Source organism: Chanodichthys erythropterus, chromosome 24 (assembly GCF_024489055.1).
Source record: "Chanodichthys erythropterus isolate Z2021 chromosome 24, ASM2448905v1, whole genome shotgun sequence".
NCBI lineage: Eukaryota > Metazoa > Chordata > Actinopteri > Cypriniformes > Xenocyprididae > Chanodichthys > Chanodichthys erythropterus.
In genome coordinates, this window is record NC_090244.1 from 21,450,014 (window position 1) to 21,474,109 (window position 24,096).

The following is a 24,096-nucleotide window of genomic DNA, read 5'->3' on the forward strand; positions in this document are numbered from 1 at the left end:
ATAATAAGTGGGGTATTATAAATATACACTACATTTTCACTCATACATTTTATGAAGATGAATTGATGTAAAAAAAAAAAAAAAAAAAAAACGTTTCAAAACTGAAATGCATTGCATTAATCTAAAAGTAGTTTAAATGAATCAAGTCTTGGATTGTCTGTGGAGGTTTAAACGGCAGTGGAGTTTAAAAAATGTGAACCAACCTAGAAAAAAGAAAAAAGAAAGTCCATAAAATAGAGCATACACATTATATTATTTTTAATGAATATAATACATTATGAATGATGACTTACGAATTATAAATGTTTGTCATTTGTTATGATGAACAGACTTTTCTTTTGAAAAACCCGACACACTCCCACCGGAAGTGAAACTCTGTCGCTGTACTGACGCTCGTATCCTTCGTCTTGTTTATCTTCGTCGAGATGAACGCTAGTCGACTTTACTTGTGTTTATTGGAATCTCGTTAAATAGCTATAATTTGGATTATATTAATGAGTTTTAAAGGTGTTTAGAGTGTGTTTGTGTCACACAGCAGGCGTTAATACGATTGTTTAGGGATTGTTTGAGTGTTTTGGCCTGAGCTGAGACACATTCATAAATTTCACACATTTATTCTTTTATTTGTGTGTTTTCTTATATTTGTATAATAAATCATGGCTGTTGTCAACGAAGGAGCTCTGAAAAAGATGCTGAAGGTTTGTATTGCGCATTTGCTCTCATTTGAATAGTTATTTCAATGTCATATGGAATAGTATGATATGTATTTGATATTTATTGTGTTAAAATGTAAAATAATGTCTTATGGACTGTATTAGGCAGTTTTTTTTGTCTTTATTTATATAAGATGTACTGAAATAGTTGTCATAATGGATTTGGGTGTTTTTTTAAAGTCAATATTTTCATATTGTATAACTTTCATTAATGATATTAGTAAGAAAGATGTTTACACTTACCAGTTCATTGTTGAATGTACATTTAGTATATGTCATCTTGATTAAATATATTTTCATACAATTCATTGCAATAAGGCATTATAAAGGAGACGGTTATAAAATAAGAAAAGATAAAGAAAATTAAATTTAGCATCAAGATATCTTTTGCAGATTTTCTGATTCCCGTTAATGTGTATCATACATTTGCAAGTATTCAGCAGTGTTATTTTAGTATTAATAATTTGCTATTATAATGTTTATTAATATTTTCAATTGGCTTTTACTTTTATAGTTTCGTTTTAGTTTAAGTTTTAGTAATAGTAATATTTATATGCTTTTGAATTTTGTATGTGGCTTTTGTCATTGTTTATATTAATATATATATAATATAATTTTTTTTTTAGCTTTATTTTTATTTCATTTTTAGTTTGAGTAGGCTAATTTTAGTACTTCAACTTAAAGGTGCAATATGTAGAAATTTTGCAGTAAAATATCCAAAAATCACTAGGCCAGTGTTATATATTTTGTTCACTTGAGTACTTACAATATCCCAAATGTTTGCAACTGTTTGTAAATCGTGAGAAAATTGCAATTTTAACCAAGACGTGTGAGGAGTCGCCTGTCAATTGTGTCATATCCGCGTTACCCTCGGTTTCCGCTTTTATTTTGTAGAAACCAGAAACACCAAAGACGCTTTAATATTTACATGTTTTAATAGACAAGGGAACAACTGTTTTGATATATTTATAGACAGAAAATTAATCATTATATAGCTCAACATGTTTACTCTTATTGTTTAAATCAATTTTCTTGATTTATTTTGCTTTACCATGCCTCAGAGACAAACACTACTTTGTCAAGTAGCTAACATAGCATAATCAGATACAGCTTTATATTTAGTAACAGTAATACAGAATTTTCTCCATCATACAATACGTTTTAAAATGAATTGCATGCCATTTATCAACACAAGCCATCCAGCATTTGATATGATATACTAAAATCGATCTATCCTACTGCAGTGTGTAACAGTGTCTCACAGCAGCCACCGAACGAACGCACAGAGTAACGTTATAACATTTTCAACACACTCAAATGTATCTAATATGATAAACAGAGCTGCGTTACCTCATACTCATGACCGGAAAAGAGGAAGCGCCGCCGCCGACTAATAAAAGTCCCGCTGCTCGTGAGGCGTGTGTTTCACAACCGCTCCAGCTCCTCATTCAGCTCCCACAACACTCGCTCCTGCTCTGCTTCATACTACAGTAACGTTAATAATCACATCCATGAACATGATTTCTGCCCGAGTCCTATCCCAATTCTTTCCCACTGGCTTATGAGGTGAAGACCACATGTCCCAAGATTCAGTGCTCAAACTTGGCACCATCAAGTTACACCTTTGTTTTGAATACACCTCTAGTGACCTCTGGCAGACAGAAAATATTACATAGTGCACCTTTAAACGTACTTATTTCAGTTAAATGCCAAGACACCATTTTAAACTTTAAAGTTCAGTTTATCTACTGTATTAGGCAGGTTATTTATTTGTATTTATATAAGATGTACTAAAATAATTGACATATTGGATTTGGGCGGTTTCATAATGTTTTACCTTTTTAAGGTAAATGTCAAAATAGTTATATTAATATTTTATAATAACTTTCGTTAATGACATCAAACATTATTACATTATTGAATGCGCATTTAAATAGTTTGAAATGTCATGTTGATTCACCGTATTTTCACACAATTCATTGTGATAACGCTATATAATGGAGACAATAATTTGTTAATCAGATTGTTTGGTTATTCATATTAGTGTATTTTTTTATATTCAGCAATACAAGTACAGAGATCTCACTGTCCGAGAGATAACAAACGTCATCTCTCAGTACAAAGACCTCAAACCAGTTATGGATGCGTACGGTAAGTTTCTCTCATCCTATCTTCATTTTCTAGATCTCTTCTTTGAGTTTCTCATGAGTAACTGATGTTTCTTTCACAGTGTTTAATGACGGATCATCCAGAGACTTGATGAGCCTCACAGGAACTGTACCAGTTAGTTATAGAGGTGGGTTAGAGAAGTGTTTAAAGTGTAAAGATGAAAGCAACATTATAACATGTATAACTATTCTTGATTTCCTGTCTCAGGGAATGTGTACAATATTCCCGTGTGCCTGTGGCTGTTGGATACGTATCCCTACAATCCTCCTATATGTTTTGTGAAGCCCACCAGTGCGATGATGATCAAGACCGGCAAACACATTGATGCCAATGGCAAGATCTACCTGCCTTACCTGCATGAGTGGAAACACGTACGACTCAATCCAGCACACAAATGATTTAATCCTAATATCAATGTTTCCCCCCATGTCTTTGTTTCACAAAGAAATAAAAATAAAATGGAAATTAGCCACCAGGGGCATATCAAATCTCTCACTCAACTTTTATATGATTTTCTTCTTGCCCATTAGCCTCAGTCAGATCTATACGGGCTTATCCAGGTCATGATTGTTGTGTTTGGTGAGGAGCCGCCTGTTTTCTCCAGACCCACCACACAACCTCCTTACCAGGCCTTCCAAGCAGCTGGACCTCCGAACCGTAAGCACAGAGGGAATCTCAGAAAACATGACAAAACATTTTCCAAGTGATATGGACAGGTTTAAAAAAATAAATAAATAAAATAAATGAGAATTTATATTATTTATATAAAGAAAATGAAGGTCAAGATTGCAGATTTTCTCATTAATGTAATGATAAATTATTTAGTACATTTGTACCATACAATTGCAAGTATACATGAGTGTTATTTTATTATTACTTATATACTTATTCATATTTTTATATTCATATACTTGTATTCGTATTTATTTAAGTTAGTTTCTTAGTGAAAAAAAACTTCCACCAAAATATATTTAAAATGCTTTTTTTTTTTTCATACTTAGTATACTATAAATCCATTAACATATTTATTGACTCATCACTTGAGACTTACTGATATAAATATTCTAATTAAACTTTATTTGGTGTATTTCTTTAAAGGATTAGTTCAATTTCAAATTAAAATCTCCTCATAATTTACTCACCCCCATGTCATCCAAGATGTTCATGTCTTTATTTCTTCAGTCGAAAAGAAATTAAGGTTTTTGATGAAAACTTTCCAGGATTATTCTCCTTATAGTGGACTTCAATGGCCTCCAATTGGTCGAAGGTCAAAATTACAGTTTCAGTGCAGCTTCAAAGGGCTCTACACGATCCCAGACAAGGAATAAAAGTCTTATCTAGAGAAACCATCACTCATTTTCTAAAAAAAAAAAAAAATTATATAAGTTTTAAAAATAAATGCTCATCTTGAACTAGCTCTCTTCTTCTTCTCTATTAGAATTCCAGCAGTGTAGATGCTGCTAAGTGTATTACTGCCCTCCACAGGTTAAAGTTTGAACTAATTGTTATATACTTGCTCTAACATATTGAATATGACAATTTAGTTCAAACCTTGACCTGTGGAGGGCAGTAAGAAAGAAAGACATGAACATCTTGAATGATGGAGGTGAGTAAATTATCAGGAAATTTTAATTTGAAAGTGAATTAATCCTTTAATACACAATGCACATTTCTTAATATTAAGCCTAAAATGTGTTTTCATATCACTATTAGTAAGGATTGTATGATCATTGCATAATATCAGTCTTTGTTCTATAACTAGTATACATGGTACTATACAACACAACAGTATCTGTTGTACTGAATATATTTATAAATATAAATGATGGCATAAAAATAATGTCACAGTAAAAAATATTAATGGTACTAATAATAGACTTTTTTCCCCCCCAAATTATAATTTTTTCTTTTGGTTTTGGCAGTAGGATACAGACATTTCTTAACCTGGTGATATATCCTTATAGAATGCATGGTGGTAAAACATAGATACTTGAATCTGTTATGAGAAAAACTTAATGTAAATTTTTTTAAGATTGCATTATCAAATATTTATTTTTTCAGCTCATATTGTTCATATATGAAATAAGCTTCACATGATCATTTAACCATTCCTTTTTTTTCCCAAAGTAATGCCTGTTATAAACAGCAGATGTCTCCCTGCACCATCAGTGCATATTAAAGTATTTGTTTTGTGTCTTGCTTCTCCTTCCAGAGTCCTATATGCCAGGAATGCCAGCAGTATCTCCCTATGGGCCCAACCCAAACCCATGGTAATGATTCAGTCTGACCAAATATCACATGAAACAGCCTAAACAATTAATAAACCTGTTAAAGTCATTAATATTTTCCCCAACACTTATGATATGAAAACACATGGTTTAAAAGGCTGTGTTGTAATTAGAGGGTGTGATTAATTGGTTATATAATGATTTATGTCTGCTTCAGTGGTTACCCAGGTTACCCTTACCCAGGAGGCAATGCTTATCCTGCCACAGGTGGTCCTGCACATTATACTTCCCAGACTCCTGTCACTACTGTGGGTGAGTTGTCATGTTTGCTCATTTCTGGAGTTAAACTACTTCATATATCATTTTAGCACACAAATCGGAGTAACCCTGGAATAAGCAATATGGATTCTATTTTATAAGCTTCAGTTTGTAGGCCTCAGATGTAATTTTTCAGACTTGTTCCTAGCTCCGTTTCAGTCTGAATTGGCAACATTTACTCTGCATCTGGGTTGATGTGAATTTGCATCTGAGTAAGTGAGTTACTTAATTGGCAACATTCAATTTCAGTTTATTTGAAGTGGCAACATTAAGTAAGGCAAAAAGTATATCTGAATCAACAGTACAGAATTTGCAACATTTAAAGTGAATCTGGGTTAATCTGAAGTGGCAACACTGAATCAGAATTGGAGACAAACTGAACTAAATTGGCTGCATTCAGTATGACTGAGTTTATCTTAATTATCAACATTCTGTCTGAATTTGAGTTAATCTGAATTGACAACACTGAATCTGATCTAAACTGAAGTGGTAGCATTCAGTTTGAATCTGAATTTATTTGAATTGGCAACATTCAATCTGAATCAGTGTTAATGTGAATTGGTAGCCTTTACTCTGTATTTAAATGATCAGCATTCAATCAGAATCTAAATTAATTGTTCTAAACTGGCTGCATTCAATATGAATATGAGTTCATCTAAATCACTGAACATTCTGTCTGAATGCAAGTTAATCTCAATTGGCAACACTGAATATGAAATCAGAGACAAACTGAACTGAATTAATTTGAGCTGGCAACATTCATTCTGAAAATTGAGTTAATATAAATTGGCTGCATTCAGTATGACTATGAGTTAATCTGAATTAGTGGCATTCTGTCTCAATCTGAGTTAATCTGAATCGACAATACTGAATCTGAGCTAAACTGAAGTGGTAGCATTCAGTTTGAATCTGAATTCATTTGAATTGGCAACATTCAATCTGAATCTGTGTTAATGTGAATTGGTAGCCTTTACTCTGTATTTAAATTATCAGCATTCAATCTGAATCTAAATTAATTAATCTAAAGTGGCTGCATTCAATACGAATATGAGTTAATCTAAATCATTAAACATTGATTTTCTGAATGCATGTTAATCTGAATTGGCAACACTGAATCTGAATCGGAGCTAAACTTAATTGGTATTCACTTTGAAGCTGAATTAATTTGAATTTGTAGCATTTACTCTGAATTTGGATTAATACCATTCAATCTTAATGTGAGTTCATATGAATTGGCATTTTTTCCAAGAAAAAGAGTTCAATCTGAATTTGAGTTAATCTGAATTGATAACACATACAGGATGCTCATTCTTTAACTACACTTTCTATAACATATAATTCTTTAAATAGACTTTTACTCAGTTGTCAAGAGTATATTGCAGTATTGGGAGTTTATCTAAAATAAGATATTGGACATATTGGACACAGGCTACCCTGAGTTACATGAGACACCATGTTAATGTCAGTTTCATAAAAGTACAACACACTTCGCCCTTTATATTCACTCTACCCATCTATCTCTGCCTTGTCTTGACCCTGACCTCTGGTCTTCTGCCTGGCTCCATGACTAGTTTACAGTGACTTTGTTGGAGCGCTCTGAAAGGTTGGGCCTGTAATTAGATTCTGAACTGGTAAAGGTCAAAGGACTTGGTTCATCCAGTTTGACAGAGAGGCTAGTGTGTATATTTAGGGTGGCAAGAGTGGGAAGTGGATATCAGTCCCAGGGAACTTTCATCATTAGGTTTGAACCATGACATTAACTACAGTGCTATGCAAAATGTGTGAGTCTATAATCACACTGAGTTTCTCGGTATGGCTGAGATGATATGAAAACGTTTCAGCCGAGCTGCTCACTGACAGCAGGCATTTTCTGGGGCACAACTTATGTAATAATGGAGAAAAATTTTTGTTTTCACAGTGGAATGTTGTAAAGTTAAAACATAAAACATTTATATTTTACATATCCATGCTAGCAGCAGATCCTTTAAGTCCTGTAAGTTGTGAGGTGGAGCCTCCATGGATTGGACTTGTTTTTCAGCACATCCCACAGATGCTTGATTGGATTGAGATCTGGAGAATTTGGAGGCCAAGTTAACACCTCAAACTCGTACATGGTTTGCAACAGTGCTTAGGTAGGTGGTACGTGTCAAAGTAACATCCACATGGATGGCAGGACCCAAGGTTTCCCAGCAGAACATTGCCCAAAGCATCACACTGCCTCCGCCAGCTTGCCTTCTTCCCATAGTGCATCCTGGTGCCATGTTTCCCCCCGGTAAACGACGCACACACACCCGGCCATCCACGTGATGAAAAAGAAAAAGTGATTCATCAGACCAGGCCACCTTCTTCCATTGCTCCGTGGTCTAGTTCTGATGCTCACATGCCCACTATTGGTGCTTTCGGCGGTGGACAGGAGTCAGCATGACTGATCTGCAGCCCCATACGCAACAAACTGATGCACTGTGTATTCTGACACCTTTCTATCAGAACCAGCATTAACTTCTTGAGCAATTTGAGCTACAGTAGCTCATCTGTTGGATTGGACCACGTGGGTCAGCCTTTGCACCCAATGTCCACCCATGACCCTGTCGTCCGTTCACCACTGTTCCTTCCTTGGACCACTTTTGATAGATACTGACTACTGCAGACCGGGAACACCCCACAAGAGCTGCAGTTTTGGAGATGCTCTGACCCAGTTGTCTAGCCATCACAATTTGGTCGTTGTCAAACTCACTCAAATCCTTACGCTTATTAATTCATGGATTCCTTAAGAATCAAACTCATGACTTTGGCATTGATAGTGCCATGCTCTACTGTTAACGGCAGCAAAATCTCGAATGTATCATGAATATTCAGTTTGTCGTCCAGCTCTACCAAAGTTAACTCAAAAGTATTTTGAATCAGAAAATGTACAGTTTCTGAACAATTTCTATAAGAACTGTGGCACTAAATTTGTGTCTCTGTCTTCTCCCTCCAGGTCCAAGTCGTGATGGTACCATCGGTGAAGATACCATCCGAGCGTCACTAATCTCCGCTGTGAGCGATAAACTGCGCTGGAGAATGAAGGAGGAGATGGACAGAGCGCAAGCCGAGCTGGACGCCCTGAAGAGGACAGAGGAAGACCTGAAGAAAGGACACCAGAAGCTGGAAGACATGGTGTCCCGCCTGGACCAAGAAGTGGTAAGAATGTTTACAGTTATTCTATAGGGAAGGTTGATCTTCCCAAATTATGCGTTGAGATCACACAGTTTCTGTAGAAGCATGATAGATGTAGTGTTGTCAAAAGTATCGACTTCGTACTGAAATTTTAAAAATGTAACGATTACCAGCATTTCCCTCTAGGATTTTGAGTGCTGTTGAGCGGATTCTTAAACACCTCTGATTGGCCATTGTGTTCACACACTCAACAGATATGTCTGTGATTGGCTACAATGATTAACGCCTCAAAAACATGTTGTAAACAGTAACATTCGGGAACGTCAAAGGTGTCTATTTACAACATGTTTTTGAAGCATTGTAGCCAATCACTGACATATCTGTTGAGTGCGTGAACACAATGGCCAATCAGAGGTGTTTAAGAATCGATGCTGGTATCGTCACATTTTTAAAGGGGTCCTTGATTATGATTTCAATTTTTTAACTTTAGTTGGTGTGTAATGTTGCTGTTTGAGCATTAACAACATCTGCAAAGTAACACCGCTCAAAGTTCAATGCAAAGGGAGATATTTTCTTTAAAAGAATTCTACAGAAGGGCTGCTAGGGACTACTATAAGCTCGTGTTGGTTACATCACAACCCCCTAAATTTACATAAACCCTGCCTCCAGGAACACACAACAAAGAAGCTTTAGAGAAGAGGAAGAGTTGTAGTAGAGTGTTGTTACCATGCCATCATTTTACACCGGACTGCTTCACAAACGAGGTTCTGGATTTGCACCAAAGATTAACATGACGACACATGCTAGTGGATGAGTTGAATCAACTCCACAGCAGCTACATAAATTTATCCACTAACCATTCAGAAACGCCCAGTTTCATTCTAAAAGTTGTTACTTCTTCCTGAGTCTCTCCATCAGTGTCCGACTGGCGTGTTTCTGCTCACACCCAAATAGGGGCAAATTTGACAAAGTAAAATAAATAATCTGTGGGGTACTTTGAGCTGAAACTTCACAGACACTTTCTGGGGACACCAGAACCTTCTATTACATCTATTACATTATCTTGTGAAAAGGGGCATTATAGAAATGTCAGTACCAAAGTCAGTACTTTTGACAACACTAGTTAGATGTGTGTTTGTGGTATGTGCACCCTCAGGCTGAGGTGGACCGAAACATTGAGCTCCTCAAGAAGAAGGACGAGGAACTGAGTGAAGCTCTGGAGAAGATGGAGAACCAATCAGAAAACAATGACATTGATGACGTGATCATACCCACAGCCCCGCTCTACAAACAGATCCTGAACCTGTATGCAGAGGAGAACGCTATAGAGGACACCATCTTTTACCTGGGAGAAGCCCTGCGTAGAGGAGTCATCGACCTGGAGGTCTTTCTCAAGGTTTGTTCATCCCTCTGTTTCTTTTTGGTTTTAGTTTTTTGCTCAGAGAACAAAAGTTTTGCCATTTGTTGTCCTGTATTGACTTTTCCTGGCAATGTTATGCTTGACATCCCCCCCCCCCCCCCCGGTCCCATTTTTGTCCTCAGCATGTGCGTCTGCTGTCCCGAAAACAGTTCCAGCTGCGAGCGCTCATGCAGAAAGCACGGAAGACCGCTGGACTTAGTGACCTTTACTGACCCTGCCGCTACCAATACATTCTCCTTCCGACACTCCAGCTCTGATCATATGACCCAGACTCTGATCTGGTCGCTTTGTGGTATGTCAGCGGGAGTTCACCAGTGATATTTTACTTCTGTGTGAATTTTAGCTACTGTACACCTCCCTGATTTTATTTTCTTAATTTGGAAAAAGCAAAATGCAAATCAGGTACGATATTTGAACTCTAGAAGGTAAAAACTAGTCCTGAGAATTAGAAGTAAATGAGACGTCAGAGACATTACGTTCCTTCTTTCATTTGAGCTTCTGGCAGGCGTTTGGGTCTTTGGCTTTAGATACTACTGCTATTAACTGTACAGAGTGATACGTTTAAAATGTGACATCCCCAGGAAATATATGAGAAGATTGCTCTCAGTTGTGAATAGCAACTCCTATTTTCATTCAGGCACTGTTACAAAATATTGTCATATTCCATACTTAGGTGAATCACAGGAAAATTCATCCCAATAATTAAAAAAGAACTCATACATTTTGCATAAAAAGATGAAACCTATTTTTAGGACCGTTATGATTTTTTATGTACTTTTTTTATTTACGCCCTAAAATTCCTGTTGCCGTAATGAGGAAAAGTGTCTTATTGTGATTGCTGTAATACAGTAATAAAATCTCCTCCAGTCCAGACATTTTGGATTACTTTTTTTTTCAATTAAAATCAGCATCATTTAAATTCAGTAACGTAAACAAGATGTTTAATTTGTGTTTTATCTTTATCAATATTTTTTTTCTCTCTTGAAAGTGAAAATTGGAGGGGAAAAATATTTAATATCACAATACAGAATATCTATCTAAAAATAGACTTTACTTTATGCAAAATGTAATTTATTCCTTTTTTTATTTTGGGGTAAAATATGACATTTCATGAGTTTTTATGGGATTCACCTTATGGAGAAGTTACATAAGTTATGACTTATGGTTCAATATTTCAATTTTATTACATTTATTTTGCCGAGTTTATTATTTATCTCATCACAGTTGGGAACTATTTGGTGTTCCAGATTTGTTATGATGTTATAACTGTAAATCATTTAGTATGGTTTGTTACTAATGTTACATTTGAAAACTGAAAAGCTATAAACTGTTGTACTGTACTTTCAATTTTCACTGTTTATTCTTCCAAATGTGTTTTAAAATTAATTCTTTTTAGACTTTTTTTTTTTTGTGTGTGTGTGGAGATCTTACCTGTTGCTTTGCAGTCAATTGTTTTAATGCACTTTTGGGATGTGAATTAGATTTGCTTGAGTTTGAGTTGCTGTTTCTGAGAGACTTTACCCCCTAATATTTGTTCCAGGCTGTAGATTATGTTGAGAAGATCAAATAAAAGAACATGATCTTTAATCATGATAGATTTGTGAATAGTCAGCAATTGTTTCATGTTTTCATATCAGTGTTCGTAATAAATGGTTGGCAGGTGCCACTGTACTACACTGTATTTTGACCTTGGGGTAGAACTATAGATTGACTGTTTCTGTACACCTATTATGTCTATTTAGCATAGAGGACAAACACAGAACAAAGAGACAGAAAAGCAGCTTTTGTAGTTAGTCACAATGTTTATTCGGTTACGGACTGTGTCTCAATTGTACAATCACACGCTTCAAGTAACAGCTATAACCGTTGCTGTGTATTACCAAAGACTATAGATATTGAGAGACTTTGGTATTACCACTAGTGCGTTGTTGTTCTTGTGGACAAACACTAACAGAAAAAAGAAAATACATTGACAACAGCATTTTGTTTCCAGCTGACACACAAGGTGTACACTTACACCAATTACAAGCAGTCAAAAAGTTAACACCTCAATATGATTTTGTTATACCATAATTTAAAATAAATTCTGCTTAGACTTAGACAATAAATTTAGTTTTATTCCCATATATATATATATATATATATATATATATATATATATATATATATATATATATATATATATATGTATATGTGTGTGTGTAAGTGCTTTTTCCTGGTAGACATCCAGTGCACTTGTGGTTGAGCTCAAAGCCACACAAAGTCAATGTTAGTCAATGGACCTCAATGCATTGACAGGTTTGTAAATGAGCTGATTTTTGAACCGTTTTATTTTACATTGTTCACAAAATGATATTTCGTAAATTTTGTAAAGGTCAGATTTTATGTGTTGGTCTTGGCGAAATTATCAATAGCGTGACATAAGAACGGAATGCTAGCTGACCTCAGAGCGGAATAAAATAGACTCAAATTGCACATCGTCTTGCTCACAAGTGCTTTTTTTCTTGAAAATACAATAGTACGCACACAGACACAAACTTTTACAAAGGGTGATGATCTCTGTAAAGGCAACAGGAATAAACGATTTCTCCTCTGCAGCTAAAACCAATAAAATAAGGAGAGTTACAATCTAAAGGCCTGAGACTGGAGAAATCTAATGGTTACAGGCAGTAAGGTTTATGAGGTCAGGAGACAGATAGGCAGTGAGGTTTGAAATTTGTGACACTGGCTACATTTTGGAGAAAATGGCGTTTCACAGGGTCAGTTCCTTCTGAACGCCCCACAGGGTCTCAGCGCTCTTCACCAGCTGTTTCTGCTCGTCTGGCTTGAGGGTCATGTGGACAACATCTGTCAAGCCGGTGTTACCCAGGATGCAAGGCACGCTGAGGAAGACCTCGTCGTTCACACCATGCATTCCCTGTAAATACACAACAAATGTCAAATAATGGTGCTCTGTAGGTATTTTATAGCTGTGTTCCAAGCTTGGCACCTAGCCACCATTTTTAGATGATTGAAACAAAATGATTGTGCATTTATACAGTAGATGCCACATTTTGACCTAATATTAAGCAGCATGGCATGTACCTTTCAAAGAGAATTAAATCACAGAATGCAATACAACAAACTCTGAGAAGCATTTTGTCCAAAATGGTAGACAGTCGATGGAAAGTCGATTAAAATTAACATTAAAAACTGAAAAAAAAAACTTGAAAACTCAACCTGCAATAGTTTCCAACAGAGTTTGAGGTTAGCATGTTGCTAAGTTAATGACCAGTGTTGGGGACATATCTGTTGAGTGCATGAACCCACTGGCCAATCAAAGGTGTTTAAGAACCCGCTCAACAGCGTTCAAAATGCTAGGGGGAAATGCTGGTATCGTAACATTTTTAGAATTTCAGTACTGGTACTGAAGTCGGTACTTTTGACGACCCTAGTTACTTGTAATGCGTCACCCCCAACATCTTACCCCTATCCTAGTTATGACGTAGGAACAGTAAATTTAAGTATATTCAGTCACAATGCAAGGAATATAGAACAGTTCCATGTACTCACAAATGCAAACAAATGTACTACACATGTTGAGCTATTTGTGGCACTTGTAGGATTTGCTGTCCATGAAGAATTGTTCAGATCCATACATAAGATTGTTAGCTTAGCAACATGCTAATGTAAAATGTTAGCAAAATAGGACACTGCCTTAGAAGGTAGTTGCCTATATTGTCATTAGACAGTGGTTTATTATTATATATGTACATACTTTTGTTCTGTTTCTCCATACTAGAAAAAATATGGTTCGCAATATTTAGTTAATGAAGATGGCTGGTCACCCAGAACCAAACATGAGAATCTCACCTTGACCAAAGTAGAAACTGGATGACACTTGTGTAGGTTCTTCAAGATGCTCTCACACAGGTCAGCTACAGACATACCAATAGCCCAGGAAGTGTAACCCTTCAGCTTAATAACCTCATATGCACTGCCAAAGCAAACCAGATTTATGTTAAACACACATAAACAACCACGAGTCCAGACTAAACACATTTACGCAAGGACTTGATTTATAGGCTTTCTAATGGCAACATATAGTATACATTTATTACAGATCATATACAAACAAACAGAGATGACTCTAAACATTCGGCCTCTCTCTAAAGGCAGGAACATTATTGATAATTATTCAGTGTAATATAATACTTATGGTGTTATACTGACAACTGTTAAGGCAGGAACACACCAAGCCGACGCCGATGAACTAGTGGCGACGAAAGCAGACTGCGGGGTTGGCTCACATTGGCAGCGTCTGGGTCCAAAGTTGCCCTGACACACCAAACCGATGCTTGACAGCCAACGGCCAAGTAGCACGTCCGTTCTGCGCCTGCGCAAGATTAAATGCCTTTCCGTACCAGCAGGTGGCAGTAGCTGCACAGCCAATCAGAATGATCAGATGGCCCAATGTACCCATGAGCTCCGACACCAATTCAACATGTCAAATCGGCCGGAAAAAAGCCAACGAGGACTTAGTCGGCCAACGAACAAAAGCTGCCCGATGGCCGACCGTCAGCTTGGTGTGTTCCTGCCTTAAAGCCTTTCTGTGTCCTTCTGGGATGATTATTAGCACAAGTACTAAACCACTGTATGGATGTCTAGTTGGCTCACCTGTCAACCACCATCTTGTGGACGCTCTTCCAGTCCTCCTTGTCTTTATCTGTACCCATGTCAGGGTTCAGACTCTGAAGGGACACGCCAGCCACATTCACTCCGCTCCACACAGGAACTAAAAGAGAAAGAGGGTGTTCAGTTTTTCTGATGAAGAGGAGTTTGTATTCATTGTGCACTTTACGGTCCTCACCGCTGGAGTCTCCATGTTCTCCGACAACCCAACCATGGCAGCTAGATGGGTGAATGCCCAACTTCTCTCCCATCAGGTAACGGAAACGAGCAGAGTCCAGGTTTGTGCCGCTGCCTATCACACGGTTCCTGGGTAAACCGCTCAGCTTCCAGGCAACGTAGGTCAAGATGTCAACTGAAGAGAAAAGAACATTGGTTTACGTTTTCCGAGGCTACACGCCATCAAACTACAATCATTGAAAGCAAAGGACATTCAATGCCGGTCCTGGTCTCAATCGACAGTCATTGTGAAATTACAAACCTGGGTTTGAGACCACCAGAAGGATGCAGTTGGGGCTGTACTTAATGATGTTAGGGATGATGAACTTGAAGATGTTGACGTTCCTCTGGACGAGGTTCAGGCGGCTCTCACCCTCCTGCTGACGGGCTCCAGCAGTCACAACCACCAATTTGGAGTTTGCCGTCACACTGTAGTCTGTAAATCACATGAAATGATCAATTTTGGAATGATCTCACGCTTTGAGAGAAAGGCACTGGATTTCTCTCAAACATTGTTTCAAGGCCTGTTCAGACCAAGCTTAAAGGGTTAGTTCACCCAAAAATGAAAAAATCTATCATTAATTACTCACCCTCCATAGACAGCTACACAACTGACACTTTGATGTTTCAAAAAGTTCATAAAGAGATCACAAATCTAATTTATATGAATTGAGTGGTTTAGTCTAAATTTTCTGAAGAGACTCACCTTATATGATGAAAAGATTTAAGTTAGGCTTTTATTATCATTGATCAGCGAACATAAACAAAAGCTTAACTGAACCTGCTTGGTGCACAAGAACAAACCTCTTGCAGAAGCTCAATCGTGCTGCGTAACACATGAGAATGAACCTCATTGGTTCTTGCAGAAGCTCAATCGTGCTGCGTAACACACGAGAATGAACCTCATTGGTTCTTGAGGAAGCTCGAACGTGCTGCGTAACACGAGAATGAACCTCATTGGTTCTTGAGGAAGCTCAAACGTGATGCGTAACATGAGAATGAACCTCATTGGTTCTTGAGGAAGCTCAACTTGCTGCGTAACACACAAGAATGAACCTCATTGGTTCTTGAGGAAGCTCAAACGTGATGCGTAACACACGAGAATGAACCTCATTGGTTCTTGAGGAAGCTCAAACGTGATGCGTAACACGAGAATGAACCTCGTTGGTTCTTGAGGAAGCTCAAACGTGATGCGTAACACGAGAATGAACCTCATTGGTTATTGAGGAAGCTCAAACGTGATGCGTAACACGAGAATGAACCTCATTGGTTCTTGAGGAAGCTCAACTTGCTGCGTAACACACAAGAATGAACCTCATTGGTTCTTGAGGAAGCTCAAACGTGATGCGTAACACGAGAATGAACCTCATTGGTTCTTGAGGAAGCTCAAACGTGATGCGTAACACGAGAATGAACCTCATTGGTTCTTGAGGAAGCTCAACTTGCTGCGTAACACACAAGAATGAACCTCATTGGTTCTTGAGGAAGCTCAAACGTGATGCGTAACACGAGAATGAACCTCATTGGTTCTTGAGGAAGCTCAACTTGCTGCGTAACACACAAGAATGAACCTCATTGGTTCTTGAGGAAGCTCAAACGTGATGCGTAACACACGAGAATGAACCTCATTGGTTCTTGAAGAAGCTCAAACGTGATGCGTAACACGAGAATGAACCTCGTTGGTTCTTGAGGAAGCTCAAACATGCTGCGTAACACGAGAATGAACCTCATTGGTTCTTGAGGAAGCTCAAACGTGCTGCGTAACACACGATAATGAACCTCATAGTTACTTGTACGTTAAGCAAACATGCTTGAGCTTCCGTTTACCACAACTGATGTGAGCTGATGAATGTTCATATATGAATAAAAGCCTAAATTAAATCTGTTCATCATATAAAGCGATTGTGTCTCTTCAGAAAATTTTAAACCGCTCAATTCATATGGATTCGTTTTACGATCTCTTTATGATCTTTTTGAAGTGTTTAAAGTGGTAGTTGCATAGCTTTCTATGAAGGGACAGAAAGCTCTCAGATTTCATTAAAAAGATCTTCATTTGTGTTCTGAAGATGAACAAAAGTGTTACGGGTTTGGTTAAACTAACCCTTTAGTAGATGGTAGAAAGCACTGGCACCAATGGTTACGATCAATTTATGCTTATGATGCAGAGACGAAAAATGAAATTTTGTCCATCCATAATGAGTTAACACATTTTTTTTCTTTCTTCATTTGGAAATCACTGAACAATATGATTTGCATGCCAGGACCAGAGACCAGCTCTTTTTTTCTGGCTCTTTCGTCTGCATTTGTTTACTTTGTTTTTACTTTGTTCTTGGCGTGAATAGGCATTTATAGTAGATTGGCTTCAAAATCATTTCTCGTGTTAATAAACTTCTTTCTGTTAAGGCTGTGACACACCAAGCTGACAGTCAGCCAATGCAGAGTGAGCCAAAGTTGGTGAAAATCTGTCAGTCTTATTTTTTCCTGTGTGTTTCACACTGTCTGCATTAGCAGGACTGCCGGTGGAGGCCTTTCGGATGATTGAGCAGGTTGAATTGGTGGCAGATATTGTCGGTGAGAGATCACTCAGGGGTGCGTTTCCCAAAAACAACTATGGTCACAAGTTCTGTCATTACCAACAGAGTTCAACAGAAATTGCAAACAGAGTTGGCTTATGATACTTTTGGGAAACACACCCCCGAATTAACTTAGCGAACTAGTGTACAAAAAAACTCCCGAAGTGATGAAAGCAAGCAAACTATGAAGTCAAGAGGGCACACAAAGAAGACTCTTATCATGTTTCATCTTCGGTTCATTTCCCTTGTTGAATGATGAATACAGTCTACTGCCACCTGCTGGTATGGAGAGTTTTTCTCTCACAAAGGCACAGAGAGTATGTGCTATTTGCTCATTGCCTATAGTATGGAAGCTTGTTTCCACCACAGAATAAAAGTTTTTTAAAAATAATTACAGCTTTTTATCTCACTATTCTGACATTTTTTCTCGGAATTGCAAGATATAAACTTGCAATTCTGACCTTTTGAGGGATTGTGAGATGTAAACCTGCAACTGTGAGTTGTGAAGTCCAATTCTGAGGAAAAAAAAAAGACTTTTTTCCTCAAAATTGCGAGTTTATATCTCACAATTGTGACTTTATAACTCGCAATTGCGACTTTATATCATGTAGTTCTGAAAAAGTAAGTCAGAATTGCAAGCTTGCAATTGTGAGGAAAAAGTAAGACAAGAGACATTTAAAATGTGCAGTGTTGAGGGGTTTTAAGAAGTTATTAATCACTTTTGTTAATAAAAATCATCTTTGCTTTTTGAAACATTTTAACTGAAATACGCTGCAGCCCCTTGAATGCTGCTTTGAATTGTAACATTTTACTTCTATTTTTACATAAATAGTATAATAATTTCGAATCTAGGTCACCTCAATGGTATGTTATCAGCACCAACCTCACTGTCTGCTCCTTATCATCAATCATAAATTCTGTTACTTTTCCCCCCCTCACATTTTTTTTAACGTTTGATTATGAAATCTGACCTTTATCCGCCACTATCTTGTGTGTCTTGAGAAAGAGGCTTCCATGCTGCAGGTCCATAGCCTCTCCTTTCAGCTTATCTTCCATCACGTCCACCAGGGCGAGTTCATCAGTCAGATCCTGCACAAACACATGCACTGAGATAAACAATCCTAGACACTATTAATGGCTGCTTAGACATTGGTAGATTAACTTTTACATTTAGGGATTAACTGTATTATTTAAGGTCATGAGTCTGAACCTGTTTGATTTAGGTACCACTACGTTTTCTAATATTTAAAAGATTGTTTCTTCTGTAGGTTCAGCAACTGCATTTTACACCAATGGAAAAAGGAAGAGAGCTGAAGAGTGCAGACTCTTAAAGTCTGCTAAGTCTCCAGATACAGAGATCATGTTTAATATTGGCGGAGGTTGAAGGCCCTCCTTCTCATTCAGAAATCGCTTTACGTTCAAAGGTCAGGAAAGCTTTCAAAGCCAGTGTTATTTACTTGAGCCATAGCAGCTTGTGGTTCCTGATGGTTCAAGGAAGATATGGGAATCAGTATGACATTTTCATTTCCTAGTTTTTGTTTGTTTGTTTTTTTGTTCACATGCAATAGGAAACAGAAAGAGTGGGCACAACATTGCATTTGATTTATTTTGGACCTTCACAAATTTGTTAAAATTGCTGGCACATAGTTATTGTTTAACTCTTAATACAAACGTTTATTAAAGATTTTGATATAAATGAGTTATAGTCATATCAGTGAAATATCTTTTTCCATTCTCCATTTTCTTTACAAGAATGGTAAAGAGATGACAGGAAATGATGAGGGAACCATATTGGGAAATGTTGTGAGGCAGATTCAAACCCTCAGTTTATTTTAAAATAAATTAGACATTTAGATAATTTAAAAAGGTACAATTTTTTTAATAAATTATTGAATTTATTTATTTATTTTAAAATAAATTTGTCATTTAGATCATTTAAAAAAGTAAAATTTTACTACATTTATTTTAAAATAAATTAGTCATTTAGATCATTTAAAAGTCCAATTTTACAAAATTCATTTTCAAATAAATTATTAATTTTTTTTTTTATTTTAAAATAAATTAGCCATTTAGATAATTTAAAAAAGGTTGAATTTTACTACATTTATTTTTAAATAAATTATTGATTTCTACACTTATTTTAAATAAAATTGTCATTTAGATAATTTGAAAAGATCCATTTTTACTACATTTACTTTAAATTATTATTTTCTTAATTTTAAAATAAATTTGTCATTTAGATCATTTAAAAAAGTAAAATTTTACTAAATTTATTTTAAAATAAATAATTAATTTCTTAATTTATTTAAAATAAATTAGTCATTTAGATTTAAAAAGGTCCAATATTTCTCTGTTTATTTTCATACAAATTAAGTCGTTTAGATAATTTAAAAAGGTCAATTTTTACTACATTTACTTTAAATTATTAATTTCTTAATTTATTTTAATATAAATTTGTCATTCAGATCATTTAAAAAAGTAAAATTTTCTAAATTTATTTTAAAATAAATAATTAATTTCTTCATTTATTTAAAATAAATTAGTCATTTAGATTTAAAAAGGTCCAATATTTCTCTGTTTATTTTCATACAAATTAGTCATTTAGATAATTTAAAAAGGTCAATTTTTACTACATTTACTTTAAACTAAATTATTAATTTCTTCATTTATTTTAATATAAATTTGTCTTTTAGATCATTTAAAAAAGGTCTAATTTTACTAAATTTATTTTAAATTTAATTTAAAATAAAATTGTCATTTAGATCATTAAAAAGGTCCTTGCTTACTAAATGTATTTTAATTTCTCAAATTTATTTTAAAACAAATTATTTTAAAATAAATTACTTTCAATTTTATTAAACATTTTAAATGGCCAAGCATGAATGTTGTCCGTTATGTAATAGTAATGTGTTCTTCATCTCGTGGTGAGTGTTTATCCAGTGCAGTGACCTCACTGACCTTGAGAAGGATGCTGATGGCGGCTGCCATTCCAACCATTCCCACACCGACCACAGTCACCTTGTTCGTGGGCCCGGCGGGCTCCTCCTTACTCACGTGAGCAATGAGTTTCTCCTTTGTAGAGGCCATCTTTAGCTACAGGGGACAGAATCTCATGAGTCACTCTGTCTTTTAAATGCATCATTCATTAGCTTTTAGGATCAATGCTCTGTGGGAAACTATGGGTAATGTGAACCTGAATTGCTTCTAATAAAAAGGTGCCATTTTGAAACAACTGCACTGACTGAAGACAGTGCTTCTCAAACCTGTCCTGGGGTCTCTCTCATTGACACATTCAAAATGTGAAAGGGAGGGAGATCCCCGAGACAGGTCTGAGAAGCCATTTTATCTTCCTGTCAAGTGTAGTAATGGAAAATGTGTATAAAAGAGCAAAGTGCTATTTTCATCCCCCCACAACCAGCCTCTGCAGTGTTGTGTGCACAGAGGCACGTAGAAGAAGGGATCTGCAGCATTAATGCAAAGAGGATAAGCAAATCACCTTAGAGCCCCTTGCTCATGATATAAACACGTCATTCAACATATGCAGTCCAAACACAAGCTCTTCAGAGATTTATAATGTCTGTCTGTAGTCATTTATCCACAGATCATCACTAAACATCACTATAAAAACTAAACATTTTAATGAATTATGCCTGTCATTGAGAGGTTTTGTAAAACAAGCACTGATGAATGGAGTAAATGAGCATTTATTTATTTACAATAAATAAGAACATTTTCAGAGTTACAGTTGGTATTATGTAAACAAAACGTTTTATAAAGCCTTTTTAACCATATTTCATTACAGTAATACTTAAAGAAATGTAATTTCCACAATGTGTCCAGATGTTTTACTTCAGATTATTCCCAATGACTATTCTCAGTAGAGTCTCATCACTTTCATACAGTACTTTAAAACCGTTTTACCCGGTAGAGGTCGGTGTTAAGTTGACACAAAATAGGCGAATCATGTCGAGACCATAAATGGGGAAATTCTACACAAACTAAATGAAATATTGACTCATCTCGCGCACAAATTGAGCAAATTAGAACATTTTCAGAATTACAGTTGTTATTATTTAAAGAAAACATCTTATATAGCCATTTTAACCATATTTGATTACCGTAATACACAAAGAAATTTCATTACGGTAATGTGTCCGGATGTTTTACTTCAAATTATTCCCAGTGATGATTCTCAGTAGAGTCTCATCACTTTACAGTACTTTAACATCTTTTTTCTTAAATTCTACACAAACTGAATAAAATATTGACTCATCTCGCACACAAATTGAGGACATTAGAACATTTTCAGAGTTACAGTTGGTATTATATAAACAAAATGTTTTATAAAGCCTTTTTAATCCTATTTCATTACCGTAATACACAAAGAAATGTCATTACCACAATGTGTCTGGATGTTTTACTTCAAATTATTCCCAATGATGATTCTCAGTCATTAAAATTGTTTTCCCGGTAGAGGTCGGTGTTTAGTTGACGCAAAATAGGCGAATCATGTCGAGACCATAAATGGGGAAATTCTACACAAACTAAATGAAATATTGACTGATTTTTGCACAAATTAGAACATTTTCAGAGTTACAGTTGTTATTATGTAAAGAAAACATCTTATATAGCCATTTTAACTATATTTCATTACCGTAATACACAAAGAAATGTCATTACCGTAATGTGTCCGGATGTTTTACTTCAAATTATTCCCAATGACGATTCTCAGTAAGGTCTCATCACTTTACAGTACTTTAACATCTTTTTTCTTAAATTCTACACAAACTGAATAAAATATTGACTCATCTCGCACACAAATTGAGCAAATTAGAACATTTTCAGAGTTACAGTTGTTATTATGTAAAGAAAACATCTTATATAGATATTTTAACCATATTTCATTACCGTAATACACAAAGAAATGTCATTACCGTAATGTGTCCAGATGTTTTACTTCAAATTATTCCCAATGATGATTCACAGTAGAGTCTCGTCACTTTACAGTACTTTAAAATCGTTTTACCCGGTAGAGGTCAGTGTTAAGTTGACGCAAAATGGGCTAATCATGTCCAGACCATAACTGGGGAAATTCTACACAAACTGATTGAAATATTGACTGATTTTGTGCACAGATTGAGCAAATTAGAACATTTTCAGAGTTACAGTTGGTATTATGTAAAGAAAACGTTTTATAAAGCCTTTTTATCCATATTTCATTACCGTAATACACAAAGAAATGTCATTACCGTAATGTGCCCGGATGTTTTACTTCAAATTATTCCTAATCATGATTCCCAGCAAACATTGGTCTGAGGGAACATCATGTCCCTGGTCACAATAGTCTTGGTTGGGACGGCATAAATCGGTAAAAATATGTAACACAGAACATTTCCTAAAAATACATTCAGATACATTTCAGATACACAACAGTTATTTTGTAACTATTTTTCAACAAAGACGGCAGGGACGTTTTCAGCGGTCATTGAACGTCACTAATGTTTGCTGGGTTCTCAGTAGAGTCTCGTCACTTTAATACAGTACTTTAAAATCTTTTTTTCCCGGTAGAGGCCGGTGTGAAGATGACGCAAAATGGGCGAATCATATCGAGACCATAAATGGGGAAATTCTACACGAGTTGAATGAAATATTGACTCATCTCGCGCACAAATTGAGCAAATCGGGACTTTTATATACTAAAGCATCCGGGCGTCCCTAAATGCACCCTTAAAACCACAAGTACCAGAATCCTTTGCATCTAGGGAAGCAAGAAGTGAAGTGCATCTGATGTGTTCATGTTGAGGATTTCTTGAAGCACGTAGGCTCCATTGACTGAATGACCATCTATAACAGAATTCAGTCATATGCTCCCCTATACACTAAAATGCTTGTAAATGTAACTGTATTAATACCTAATCATAAGCTTTATTTGAAAACAAGCCGCAACAGGTCGTATTTGAACTCACAAATAGTGAAAATGCAGGTTCATTTGTAAACTGTTGCGTATGATGTGCATCGACGATTATGTAACATCAGCTAGACTGCAAGAGCAGACGTTGCGTTCAGCATCATATCTCTGCGTGCTACAGTAAATATACATCCTAATGATAAGAAGAATGCCATATATTGATTCAATATAATTTTAACTATATACATTATAGAGAAAATAACCAACACCAAATATTCTGCGTTTAAATACCTTTCTTTTATCTAAAGTGTTTTATATAACTAAATAGTGCCATTGTGTGTCTTACCTGTAGATGCTGTTATTTTACTGTGAAATGCAGAGTAGACTGGGCAGTGAAGTTATTCCGCACTGGTGCTGTGAGGAAGAGGCTGCGCGGCTTATAAAGCACGGAACGCCCTCACGCTACAGTCGCGTCATTTGCATATGAATCAGATGGGCGTGATTTCGTGCCACGTGGTGGAAGTCACGTCCATCTGGGGAAGCGTCATGGAAGCGGATGTGGCTCAGCGCTTCACGTGCGACGGTTTTATTACACTAGTTTGCATTTCTTCACCTACTACATGTTTGATTATGTCACAAAACATACTGATGTACTGTAATGTTCAGCGCAAGCCTACACTTGTTATTTCATTATTTATTTGTAATGATAATACAAAAGGATCAA

At 36.1% G+C, this 24,096-nt stretch overlaps 2 protein-coding genes across 2 annotated transcripts; one reads left to right on the forward strand and one right to left on the reverse strand.

The window, feature by feature from the left end:
- Nucleotides 1–174: 174 nt before the first annotated feature.
- Nucleotides 175–11,641, forward strand: tsg101a (tumor susceptibility 101a). The gene is made up of 10 exons (XM_067380475.1): nucleotides 175–698; nucleotides 2,777–2,864; nucleotides 2,944–3,009; nucleotides 3,090–3,253; nucleotides 3,413–3,539; nucleotides 5,095–5,152; nucleotides 5,328–5,422; nucleotides 8,406–8,608; nucleotides 9,741–9,980; nucleotides 10,127–11,641. Exons 1-10 carry the CDS (start codon nucleotides 657–659, stop codon nucleotides 10,214–10,216), a joined length of 1,173 nt encoding a protein of 390 aa, XP_067236576.1. The 5' UTR covers nucleotides 175–656; the 3' UTR covers nucleotides 10,217–11,641.
- A 145-nt stretch (nucleotides 11,642–11,786) lies between these two features.
- Nucleotides 11,787–23,838, reverse strand: ldha (lactate dehydrogenase A4). The gene is made up of 8 exons (XM_067380476.1): nucleotides 23,719–23,838; nucleotides 20,423–20,557; nucleotides 18,436–18,553; nucleotides 15,154–15,327; nucleotides 14,854–15,027; nucleotides 14,661–14,778; nucleotides 13,857–13,980; nucleotides 11,787–12,921 (listed from the first exon to the last, which is right to left on the reverse strand). Exons 2-8 carry the CDS (start codon nucleotides 20,549–20,551, stop codon nucleotides 12,757–12,759), a joined length of 1,002 nt encoding a protein of 333 aa, XP_067236577.1. The 5' UTR covers nucleotides 20,552–20,557; nucleotides 23,719–23,838; the 3' UTR covers nucleotides 11,787–12,756.
- Between the last annotated feature and the right edge of the window lie 258 nt (nucleotides 23,839–24,096).